This window comes from Schistocerca serialis, chromosome 8 (genome assembly GCF_023864345.2).
Source record: "Schistocerca serialis cubense isolate TAMUIC-IGC-003099 chromosome 8, iqSchSeri2.2, whole genome shotgun sequence".
NCBI lineage: Eukaryota > Metazoa > Arthropoda > Insecta > Orthoptera > Acrididae > Schistocerca > Schistocerca serialis.
Genome location: NC_064645.1, coordinates 37,323,282 through 37,336,282, shown reverse-complemented (window position 1 = coordinate 37,336,282; position 13,001 = coordinate 37,323,282). Strand labels below are relative to the sequence as shown.

At 41.0% G+C, this 13,001-nt stretch overlaps 1 protein-coding gene across 1 annotated transcript in view; it reads left to right on the top strand.

Annotated features, from left to right (window-relative positions):
• Positions 1-3,791, top strand: part of LOC126416287 (uncharacterized) — a 136,638-nt gene extending 132,847 nt beyond the window's left edge. The window contains exon 6 of the mRNA XM_050083937.1: positions 3,223-3,791. Coding sequence (XP_049939894.1) covers positions 3,223-3,471 — 249 coding nt within the window. The 3' untranslated portion in view covers positions 3,472-3,791. The remainder of the gene's footprint in view (positions 1-3,222) is intronic.
• The last annotated feature ends 9,210 nt before the right edge of the window (positions 3,792-13,001 follow it).

Here is a 13,001-nt window from a genome sequence, read left to right as displayed (position 1 = left end):
TGGTTTTCCATAAAATTCAGACTTTCCCTCTTTCGAGCAATTTCAGTAGCTGTTTTTCCTCATGGTAACTTACTTTGATATATCATTTTGACATAAGTGCAAGAGTTAGAGGAAGAATCACATTCAATATACTCCCCCCATCCCACTGTCTCACTACTTTATGGTGAGTTTGTGTTTGGCTACCAAAGGGCCTAAGTCTTTGCAGCACCTGTTCCCTTTCCATGCTGCATATCTATCCTCCCCCTATTCTTCTTCCTCTCCCTTGGGGAATGTGTCTGGGATATTTTTTAGGAATGTGTTCTGAACTTTAGGTAGCCTGGCATCAGAACAGTCCCTCATCTGTCTTTTCTTTCTTTCTTCATGCATCTTCTATCCTTTCTCCATTCTTCTTCTTTTTCTTCTCCCCCCCCCCCTCCCCCTCTCCTATATGGCCCTGAAGACCAGCCCTTGCATTTGACATGTAACAGGTGACTAGGTAACACACAATTCCCAGCCCAAGGTCAACAAGTAGGGTTTGCATGTACCCCCTTGTACAGGCCTGGGCCAGAGGGGTGACTGACTGAGCTGTTACCTTCCCAAATTGACAGTTGGTCCTCTGTCAGGAGTTTGGGAGATGTAGTCAATCATAGAAGGCAGGTGAGCCTCCCTCTGAGATGGGGCAGATCCTAGTTGAAGGAGCGCACCGTCGGAGATGCTATCAGTCATGGGGATTTTTTCACAATAATGCAGTCATCATCTGTATACATCTACTAAACCTAAACAGAATGAGGCTAAAGATTCAAAGACTTTCCCAGCTGCACCTCGGTTCAGTGCATTACCCCATACTGGTCTGTGCTTTGCTGCAGCTAATCCACTTATTCAGACAGGTGTTGATGCAATGCAGGCCCTGTGAAATTGTGCTCTTGTTTACATAAAAGGACTTAGCTTCTGGAGACCAATTTTGACTTTCAAGCCCAATAACTGCTTACAGCTTCGCTCCTCCATGGCATCCTGTTTGTGTTGAGGCCCTTTGTAAGTTCAATTCTTTGTGTGGTGTCATTGACAGTCAGCCACTTGGTGGTCTGACTGAGGAAGAAATCCTGAATTACTTCACTGATCAGTGTCACTGCAGTCCATCAGGTAATGAAAAAGACTGATGTATCCTTAGTACCTACATCACTCTTTTCCTCATGTTTCATTGAGTAGTGCTTTCATTGGAGATAAAGGCAGGCTATGATATCATGGTCCAGCCATACATTCCAAACCTGATGAATTGCTACCAGTGCCAACATTACAACCGCACTTGCATGTGCTGTCAAAACATGGCCAAATGTGTTATTTGTGGGTGATTGCCCACCTCTTTCTCCTCACTGTATCAATTGTAATGGTGACCATGCCACCTCATCCCTTGAATATCCTGTGTATCTCAATGACCAGGCTGTCTGGGAGTTCCAGATGAAGGAAACCTTACCTTACTCTGTCACTTGTAAGTTGTTGGCTAGTTGAAAGCCCTGCATTTTTCCATCTGGCACTTACAGTACCATTCTTGCTATGCCTTGCTCCACAAAGGACATGGCCACACAGACTTGTGACTTCAAATTCAGCACTGCAGTTGTAAAATTTCCCAGTTCATGGTAGCATCCTTGTTTCCTTCTCCTACAGTGTGCAACAAGCCACCAAAGCTTTGCCCCGGCTGCAAAATCACCTGCTACACAACCAGAAGGCTAGAAAGGACAGAAGGAATACTCCTGTGAACACTTTCCACATTCCTTGAGCTAACAAACATCAAATTCTTCATCCACCAACTGCAAAGGCTCTAAGAAATGAGTCACTCCCCCCACTCAGAAATGCTCTTAAATGGTGTTGCCACCTGATACCCACAAGCAGCTGACCTACATTTCACCAGTGCACACTACCTACTGTTTTTCTGCCCTGTAATTCACACGCCAACCCAGGGAGAATTAAGACACCTCTGTAGATCTTGTGGAACAGGATCCTCTAGCCTATGCGCACCATAGCAGTGAGTCTTCAAAGGCTGGTACTCAGTAGCAGCTGATGTGACTACCCTTCATTTGCTCCCTCTTCCCCATTCCCTGCCATGACTCTCCTCCAATCAAATGTTTGCAACATTAGATCCCACAACGAGGAATTATGGCTGCTATTGGAATTGCAATGTCTATTTGTTTCCTTCCTCCAAGAAACAAAATTGTGTCTTCAGAACCACTTTGACGTCTTGCATTTCTTTCCGATCTGGTTTGATCCCTCCCCCCAAAGATGGAATTCCATCTCACAGGGAAACCACACTGCTCACCTGGTATGACAACCATAGCCAAACCAGCTCATTGAACACTCAACTGTAAGCTGTTGCAGTACATATTATTCTTCCTCACTTTGTCTTTTCTCTTTGCATCCTCCAGTCATTTGCTATCATCGGTACATACTCCAGTTTATTGGTCAGTTCCCTCACTCCTTTTTCACTGTTTGGTGACTTTAATGCACACTATCCCCTTTGGGGCTCTCTCAGAACTTATCAGTTTCGTGCCCTCTTATGTGACCTAAATCAACTCAACTTCTTAACACTGGAGCACCCACATTCCTTTCAGTCCACACACACACACACACACACACACACACACACACACACACACACACACACACACACACACACACACACACAGGACCTCTTTTCTTCCATTTGGACCTCTATTCTTCCATTTGGACTTGCACTGACATACTTGCCTGTTGGTTGAGTGGTCCATTGTCTCTGAAATGTACTCAAGCAACCATTTTCTGAGCACTATGAGTTTGCTCACTCGTACCCCACATGTGTGTAAACCAAATTCACAGTCTTCTAATGCTGACTCGAGGCTTTATTCCTCCCTAGTGACCTTTGATGAACGTCATTTCCCCAGTTATGACGATCAGGTAGAGTACCGTATAAATGTTATCCTTACCACCGCAGAAAGTTCCATACCTTGCACTTAATCTGCACTGTGTCATGTCCTTGTCCCCTGGTGGACTGAGGTGTGCCGCAACATGATTTAGATTATATTAGATTAGATTTACTTTCATTCCAATTGATCTGCAGTGAGGAGTTCCTTCAAGATGTAGAACATGTTGCAGTCCTAATTTTCATTTAGAGAAGACACTTCGAGAGTACTACATTTTATGAGTATATTAATGATTTAGCCCTCTGCTTAGAGTATGTGCCAGTCAGTAAAGTAACAAATCCCTTTGTTGCAGGGGGATGGTGGTGGACCACTCATGTGCCCCATCACCGACGACGACGGACGCTATGTTCAGGTTGGTATCGTGTCGTGGGGCATCGGCTGTGGCGGCAGCAGGACACCAGCAGTCTATGCCAGCTTATCCTATTTCAGAGACTGGATTGATAAGCAGTTAGAAGAAAATAAATTTATAAACATTGCCATACCACCACCAAGTGTGGATCAAGATGAAAGATTTAAAGAACCTAAGCCAACATGGGGATGAGGAAAGAGAACATTCTGAGCTTTAGAATACACCATAAAAAATATTTAAATGAAGATTTGGACATGTACTTCTTTTTCTTGGTTGTTCAGAAAGCCATAAGTTAGTATGCAGTAAAGACCTTAGTTTATTTATGCTCTGTAGAATATTTGTCATTAAATTGAATCATGGATTCACACAAACAGGAAACACAAATTTCACTACATATTTTAAGCCTTTTAACAATATACTGCCATGCATGTATTTATAAATTGTACTGTTACGGAATTTTTAATAATAAAAAGGAAGTTTGCATGTCACATAATAAAGGCATAAACACCATATTTCTTTGTATTGCATTTGTTAAAATAAGCAATCAGATGTGAGGGATTTGTGACTCACTAAACACATATCAACCTCCCTGTTCTAAGTAGCATATTCCAGAAAAACACAATTTTCAATAATAAAAGATATTGCCTTGTGACGTTCCTGTAGTTGCAAAGAGTATTGCTTCCTGCACATTGACATCTGTATTGTACTCAAACGAAAGTACTCACTTCAATTTTTTTTATGCTAGTGGAACAAATGTGGGTATTATGAAGCTCCAGGTTTCATAATAATGAAATGAAGTTCAGCAGAAATTTTACAATGTTGTCAATGTTTAGGCACTGATGCCTATAAATCAGCTTAAAAGTGGTATAAAAAAATCAAAATAAAACATACAGATTCTATGAACTCTTCAGCTGTTAAAGGGGCCCCTGACAAAAGTTAATACCACCAGCTGCAGTTCATTGCATATTGTTCATTGATCTTTGCTCTTGGATGGAGAGTCCTTGGCAGATTTAGAAGTAAGTTCAGGCATGTTCCATGGAGCTGTGTTCAGGCTCTTGCTGTTGATCTTGTACATTAAGGACCTAGCAGGCAACGTAATTGCAACTTCAGACTTCTTGCAGATGCTGCATCTACCTGTAAAGAAGTAAATACATGTGATATAAATGTTTTTACAAGTAGTTTTTTCCCTAGGCTGTGTTTCATGGAAACTTGAAATTTAGTGCGGACATCAATGCAAGATGCTTTTAGTAGTTTCCACAATGAAACATTGTCTCAAAATATTGTAGAAAACATGAAGAGATTGTAGTCATATGTAAAGTACACCAGTGGTAAAAAAAAAAAAAAAAAAAAAAAAAAAAGTCAATACCATCACTGCGCAATAGCAATGGAAATGTTACCGATGATGGTGCCACTAAAGTAGAGTTATTAAATACAGTTTTCCGTAATTCCTTCATGAAAGAAGTAGTAAAAATTCTAGGATTCAAAACCAGAACATCCATTAGCATGAGTGACTTAAAAGTAGATATCTTAGGTGTTGCGAAACAACTCAAACCACTTAAGAAAGGCAAGTCTTCCTGTCCACATGGTACACCAATCAGGTTCCTTTCAGAGTATGCAGGCACAATAGCACCTTTCTTAGCAATCTTGTACAACTGCTCACTTGATGAAAGGTCTGTTCCTAAAGGCTGGGAAGTAGCACAGGTCACACCAATATTCAAGAAAGGAAATAAGAGTAACCCATTGAATTACAGACCCATATCACTGACCTCAATTTGCAGTAGGATTTTGGAGCATATACTGTACTCAAACATTATGAATCCCCTTGAAGAAAATGACTTATTGACACATAACCAACACATTCAGAAAATATTGTTCTCGTGCAACACAGCTAGCTCTTTATTCCCATGAAGTAATGAGTGCTGTTGACAAGGGATCCAGATTGATTCCATATTCCTAGATTTCCAGAAGGCTTTTGGTACCGTTCCTCACAAGTGACTATTAATCAAACTGCATGCATATGGAGTATCATCTCAGTTGTGTGACTGGATTTGTGATTTCCTCTCAGAGAGATCACAGTTTGTAGTGATAGATGGTAAATCATCGAGTGGAACAGAATTTTTCTGCAAGGTAGTGTCATAGGCCCTCTGCCGTTTCTGATTTACATAAATGATCTAGGTGATAATCTGAGCAGCCCCCTTAGATTGTTTGCAGATGATGCTGTAATTTACCCTCTACTAAAATCATCAGATGATCAATTCCAATTACAAAATGATCTAGAGAGAATTTCTGTATGATGTGAAAAGTGGTAGTTGGCACTAAACAAAGAAAAGTGCGAAGTCATCCACATGGGTACTAAATGAAATCCAATAAATTTTGGGTATACAATAAATTGCACAAATCTAAGGGCTGCCAATTCAACTAAATACCTAGGAATTACAATTATGAGCAACTTAAATTGGAAAGACCACATAGATAATATTGTGGGGAAGGCAAAACAGACTGTGCTTTGTTGGCAGAACACTTAGAAGATGCGACAAACCCACCAAAGAGACAGCCTACATTACACTTGTCCATCCTCTGCTGGGGTATTGCGGTGCGTTGTGGGATGCTTGCCAGGTCAGATTGAAGAAGACATCAAAAAAGTGCAAGGGACAGCCCAATTCATGTTATTGCACAATAGGGGTCAGTGTGTCACTGATATGATATGCGAGTTGGGGTGGCACTAACTGAAACAAAGGTGGTTCTCTTTGCGGCAAGATCTATTTATGAAATTTCAATCACCAACTGTCTCTTCCGAATGCGAAAATATTTTGTTGGCACCCACCTACGTAGGGTGAAATGATCATCATAATAAAATAAGAGAAATCGGAGCTCGGACAGAAAAATTTAGGTGTTCCTTTTCCCATGCGCCATTATAGAGTGGAATGGTAGAGTAGTAGAATGAAAATGGTTCGATGAACCCTCTGCCAGGCACTTAAGTGTGACTTGCAGAGTAATGATGTAGATGTAGACATGTAACCAATGGGTATCATAAAATATACTATGCTCTGCATAGCAATATTGTAGGAAGTGTATAAAAGTGATGAAGCGACTGATGTGTACTCAGAGCAACTTCTGGCTGTATGAAAAATGTGTAGGAGTCAGCTTTCAATACCTGGATGAACTAAGAACCTCATGATGTGCTTTACACAGCATGGAAATTGTATTTTGGTAAAAATTAGATTTAGGAATGAAAAATACTGGTAACTTAAGATTTTTAGAAACAGCTGATTCTTCAAAACATGATTAAACCAATGACCATGTATGGAGTGTCAGTGTGAGGAATGTCATCAGATTTGAATGAAAAAAAAAATTCTCAAAATGATGAATCTGATTTTGTTTCCTAAAGAATACAGTAGGCAAATCCCAGGAACATGACAATATCTTAGATCCTAATAAATCTGAAGTGCTAGACTTGAAAATGACAAAAACAGTGAAAGTATTGTTGCAAAAACTGCACATGTTGTTGCTGTTGTTAATAATTATACAAGTGTATTATCTAAAAGCAGTATGTGTCTTGAGCAGAGGAATGGCATAACTGTAGTGACAGATGGCCATTGACATGGATCTGCTCCTCGTCTTAACAAACAGCCCATGGTAAATGAAATTGCTTCATAAAGCTTGGTGCATCTATGTCCATAATGTGTAATCACATGTGGTCTGAAGGTGCAATGATTTTGTCTCTGTAGGGCACCAAATGGTATAAACAAAAAGGAAACTTACAAAGCAAAACTGGAATTAAAAAACAAAATTTTTTGTGCTGAATATACCAGACTTAATGTCATGGCCATGGGTGAACAAGGAAATTGCTGTCACCAATGAACAAATGTCAGTGATACATAAACATTTGCAAAATGTAGAAATACTGGATGTCAGCAACGTTGGCCATAGATTCCATGCTTCACATAGATTACACATGTGCATGTACAAGCCTAGGGAAAAAAATAGCGTGTTACAAGCATAAACAATATTATCAACAACAGGACTTAAACATCTAAAAGGGAAATCATTTTAAACTGGCACTTCCACATTACAGCTGAGACAGCACCAACACCTCCATCAACAATGCCAGCAGAAATAACACCCCCCTATGACATTCACAAGGAAGGAAACTTAGCATACTTACGGTGAGCCAACCAATGGAAGTGTAGGCTGTGGTCTGATGTGTTTCACTTGGGGCAGCCAGCTGACAGTTATCATGAATTCTGTATGTCCAATCAGCCTAACAAACAGACAAAAAACATTGAGGCAAAAATGTATTTTAGCATATTGATGCATGATAACTTAAAACTAAACTTACGGTAATGGAATACAGGTTGAAAAAATTAAATTAAAATTTCGCTTCTAAAGGAATATTGATGCACACATAGTGAACTCGAATTGAGCATACCTTGTCAATACCAACTAGAAAAAATTTAGTGTGGAACAAATATGAAGCATGGTAGTGGTTGTCTTTATCAAAGAAACAAATAATTTAGAATGTGAAGTGTTAGATGTATGTTATTTATGTATGGTAGCAGTTTTTGAAGATTTAGCAATGTGGATACCAAATAAGAAACTAATAGGTGTCAGTATACTACTTGCCTAGTATTAATGATTAATTATTTACAGAAAACTCGAAAAATTGATAACTCTTAAAACATAAAAAGTGTGGAGTTCTGATATTTGGTAATATTAACATAGTTGTTACGTATAAGACTAAAAAGGTGAATCACAGTGCCTGCTTAGATAGTTCAATCTGCAACTTTCACCCAAATAAAATTGAATTTCGTACTGTACACTGTAGTAACACTTTCATTATTGTATCTACACCACTACTAATGTGGCATGTCACACAATTTGAGTACCACACAATTTGGCCACTCTGAGCCCTCGTCAGAGGTTGTGAGAAGTTTGGAGTCAGAACATAAATATCAGGATTTCAGATCATGCAGGCCTCAGGCTTAGAAACCCTCTGAACAACAAAATGTGGGTCAACTGTTCTAGAAAGGGTAATCAGACCAACCTGTTAACATAAACTGAACCAGTTAAAAACAAATCTTTACCTTATAAATTTTGATAGCATGCTGATTAATGCCCCCCCCCCCCCCCCCCCCTCAACCACCCCGTGAACCATAGACCATGCTGTTGGTGGCGAGGCTTGTGTGCCTCAGTGATACACATAGCCGTACCGTAGGTGCAACCACAATGGAGGGGTATTTGTTGAGAGGCCAGACAAACATGTGGTTCCTGAAGAGGGGCAGCAGCCTTTTCAGTAGTTGCAAGGGCAACAGTCTGGATGATAGACTGATCTGGCCTTGTAACAATAACCAAAACGGCCTTGCTGTGCTGGTACTGCGAATGGCTGAAAGCAAGGGGAAACTACAGCCATAATTTTTCCCGAGGACATGCAGCTTTACTGTATGGATAAATGATGATGGCGCCCTCTTGGGTAAAATATTCCGGAGGTAAAATAGTCCCCCATTCGGATCTCCGGGCAGGGACTACTCAGGAGGATGTCGTTATCAGGAGAAAGAAAACTGGTGTTCTACGGATCAGAGCATGGAATGTCAGATCCCTTAATCGGACAGGTATGTTAGAAAATTTAAAAAGGGAAATGGATAGGTTAAAGAGAGATATAGTGGGAATTAGTGAAGTTCAGTGGCAGGAGGAACAAGACTTCTGGTCAGGTGAATACAGGGTTATAAATACAAAATCAGATAGGGGTAATGCAGGAGTAGGTTTAATAATGAATAAAAAAATAGGAATGCGGGTAAGCTACTACAAACAGCACAGTGAATGCATTGTTGTGGCCAAGATAGACACGAAGCTCACGCCTATGACAGTAGTAAAAGTCTATATGCCTACTAGCTCTGCAGATGACGAAGAAATTGAAGAAATGTATGATGAGATAAAAGAAATTATTCAGGTAGTGAAGGGAGATGAAAATATAACAGTCATGGGTGACTGGAATTCGGTAGTAGGAAAAGGAAGAGAAGGAAATGTAGTAGGAGAATATGGGTTGGGAGTAAGAAATGAAAGAGGAAGCCGTATGGTGGAATTTTGCACAGAGCACAACTTAATCATAGCTAACACTTCGTTCAAGAATCATAAAAGAAGGCTGTATACATGGAAAAAGCCTGGAGATACTAAAAGGTATCAGATTACATAATGGTAAGACAGAGGTTTAGGAACCAGGTTTTGAATTGTAAGACATGTCCAGGGGCAGATGTGGACTCTGACCACAATCTATTGGTTATGAACTGTAGATTAAAACTGAAGAAACTGCAAAAAGGTGGGAATTTAAGGAGATGGGACCTGGATAAACTGAAAGAACAAGAGGTTGTACAGAGTTTCAGGGTGAGCATAAGGGAACAATTGACATGAATGGGGGAAAGAAATACAGTAGAAGAAGAATGGGTAGCTTTGAGGGATGTACATCTACATCTACATCTACATTTATACTCCGCAAGCCACCCAACGGTGTGTAGCGGAGGGCACTTTATGTGCCACTGTTGTTACCTCCCTTTCCTGTTCCAGTCGCGTATGGTTCGTGGGAAGAACGACTGTCTGAAAGCCTCCGTGCGCGCTCTAATCTCTCTAATTTTACGTTTGTGATCTCCTCGGGAGGTATAAGTAGGGGGAAGCAATATATTCGATACCTCATCCAGAAACACACTTTATGTGCCACTGTTGTTACCTCCCTTTCCTGTTCCAGTCGCGTATGGTTCGTGGGAAGAACGACTGTCTGAAAGCCTCCGTGCGCGCTCTAATCTCTCTAATTTTACGTTTGTGATCTCCTCGGGAGGTATAAGTAGGGGGAAGCAATATATTCGATACCTCATCCAGAAACGCACCCTCTCGAAACCTGGACAGAGCGCCTCTCTTGCAGAGTCTGCCACTTGAGTTTGCTAAACATCTCCGTAATGCTATCACGGTTACCAAATAAGCCTGTGACTAAACGCGCCGCTCTTCTTTGGATCTTCTCTATCTCCTCCGTCAACCCGATCTGGTATGGATCCCACACTGATGAGCAATACTCAAGTATAGGTCGAACGAGTGTTTTGTAAGCCACCACCTTTGGTGATGGACTACATTTTCTAAGGACTCTCCCAATGAATTTCAACCTGGTACCTGCCTTACCAACAATTAATTTTATATGCTCATTCCACTTCAAATCGTTCTGCATGCATACTACCAGATATTTTACAGAAGTAAGTGCTACCATTGTTTTTTCCGCTAGCATATAATCATACAATAAAGGATCCTTCTTTCTATGTATTCGCAATACATTACATTTGTCTATGTTAAGGGTCAGTTGCCACCCCCTGCACCAAGTGCCTATCCACTGCAGATCTTCCTGCATTTCGCTACAATTTTCTAATGCTGCAACTTCTCTGAATACTACAGCATCATCCGCGAAAAGCCGCATGGAACTTCCGACACTATCTACTAGGTCATTTATATATATTGTGAAAAGCAATGGTCCCACAACACTCCCCTGTGGCACGTCAGAGGTTACTTTAATGTCTGTAGACATCTCTCCATTGATAACAACATGCTGTGTTCTGTTTGCTAAAAACTCTTCAATCCAGCCCCACAGCTGGTCTGATATTCTGTAGGCTCTTACTTTTTCTATCGGGCGACAGTGCGGAACTGTATCGAACGCCTTCCGGAAGTCAAGAAAAATAGCATCTACCTGGGAGCCTGTATCTAATATTTTCTGGGTCTCATGAACAAATAAAGCGAGTTGGGTCTCACACGATCGCTGTTTCCGGAATCTGTGTTGATTCCTACATAGTAGATTCTGGCTTTCCAAAAATGACATGATACTTGAGCAAAAACATGTTCTAAATTCTACAACAGATCGACGTCAGAGATATAGGTGTATAGTTTTGCGCATCTGCTCGACAACCATTCTTGAAGACTGGGACTACCTGTGCTCTTTTCCAATCATTTGGAACCTTCCGTTCCTCTAGAGACTTGCGGTACACGGCTGTTAGAAGGGGGGCAAGTTCTTTCGCATACTCTGTGTAGAATTGAATTGGTATCCCGTCAGGTCCAGTGGACTTTCCTCTGTTGAGTGATTCCAGTTGCTTTCCTATTCCTTGGACACTTATTTCGATGTCAGCCATTTTTTTGTTTGTGCGAGGATTTAGAGAAGGAACTGCAGTGCGGTCTTTCTCTGTGAAACAGCTTTGGAAAAAGGTGTTTAGTATTTCAGCTTTACGCGTGTCATCCTCTGTCTCAATGCCATCATCATCCCAGAGTGTCTGGATATGCTGTTTCAAGCCACTTACTGATTTAACGTAAGACCAGAACTTCCTAGGATTTTCTGTCAAGTCGGTACATAGAATTTTACTTTCGAATTCACTGAACGCTTCACGCATAGCCTTCCTTACACTAACTTTGACATCGTTTAACTTCTGTTTGTCTGACAGGTTTTGGCTGTGTTTAAACTTGGAGTGAAGCTCTCTTTGCTTTCGCAGTAGTTTCCTAACTTTGTTGTTGAACCACGGTGGGTTTTTCCCGTCCCTCACAGTTTTACTCGGCACGTACCTGTCTAAAACGCATTTTACGATTGCCTTGAACTTTTTCCATAAACACTCAACATTGTCAGTGTCGGAACAGAAATTTTCATTGTGATCTGTTAGGTAGTCTGAAATCTGCCTTCTATTACTCTTGCTAAACAGATAAACCTTCCTCCCTTTTTTTATATTCCTACTAACTTCCATATTCAGGGGTGCTGCAACGGCCTTATGATCACTGATTCCCTGTTCTGCACATACAGAGTCGAAAAGTTTGGGTCTGTTTGTTATCAGTAGGTCCAAGATGTTATCTCCACGAGTCGGTTCTCTGTTTAATTGCTCGAGGTAATTTTCAGATAGTGCACTCAGTATAATGTCACTCGATGCTCTGTCTCTACCACCCATCCTAAATATCTGAGTGTCTCAGTCTATATCTGGTAAATTGAAATCTCCACCTAAGACTATAACATGCTGAGAAAATTTATGTGAAATGAAATGTATTCCAAATTTTCTCTCAGTTGTTCTGTCACTAATGCTGCTGAGTCAGGAGGTCGGTAAAAGGAGCCAATTATTAACCTAGCTCGGTTGTTGAGTGTAACCTCCACCCATAATAATTCACAGGAACTATCCACTTCTACTTCACTACAGGATAAACTACTACTAACAGTGATGAACACTCCTCCACCGGTTGCATGCAATCTATCCTTTCTAAACACCGTCTGTACCTTTGTAAAAATTTCGGCAGAATTTATCTCTGGCTTCAGCCAGCTTTCTGTACCTATAACAATTTCAGCTTTGGTGCTTTCTATCAGCGCTTGAAGTTCCGGTACTTTACCAACGCAGCTTCGACAGTTTACAATTACAATACCGATTGCTGCTTGGTCCCCGCATGTCCTGACTTTGCCCTGCACCCGTTGAGGCTGATGCCCTTTCTGTACTTGCCCAAGGCCATCTAACCTAAAAAACCGCCCAGCCCACGCCACACAACCCCTGCTACCCGTGTAGTCGCTTGTTGCGTGTAGTGGACTCCTGACCTATCCAGCGGCACCCGAAACCCCACCACCCTATGTAGTAGCGAAGGCAGCAGAGGATCCAGTAGGTAAAAAGATGAGGGCTAGTAGAAATCCTTGGGTGACAGAAGAAATATTGAATTTAATTGACGAAAGGAGAAAATAC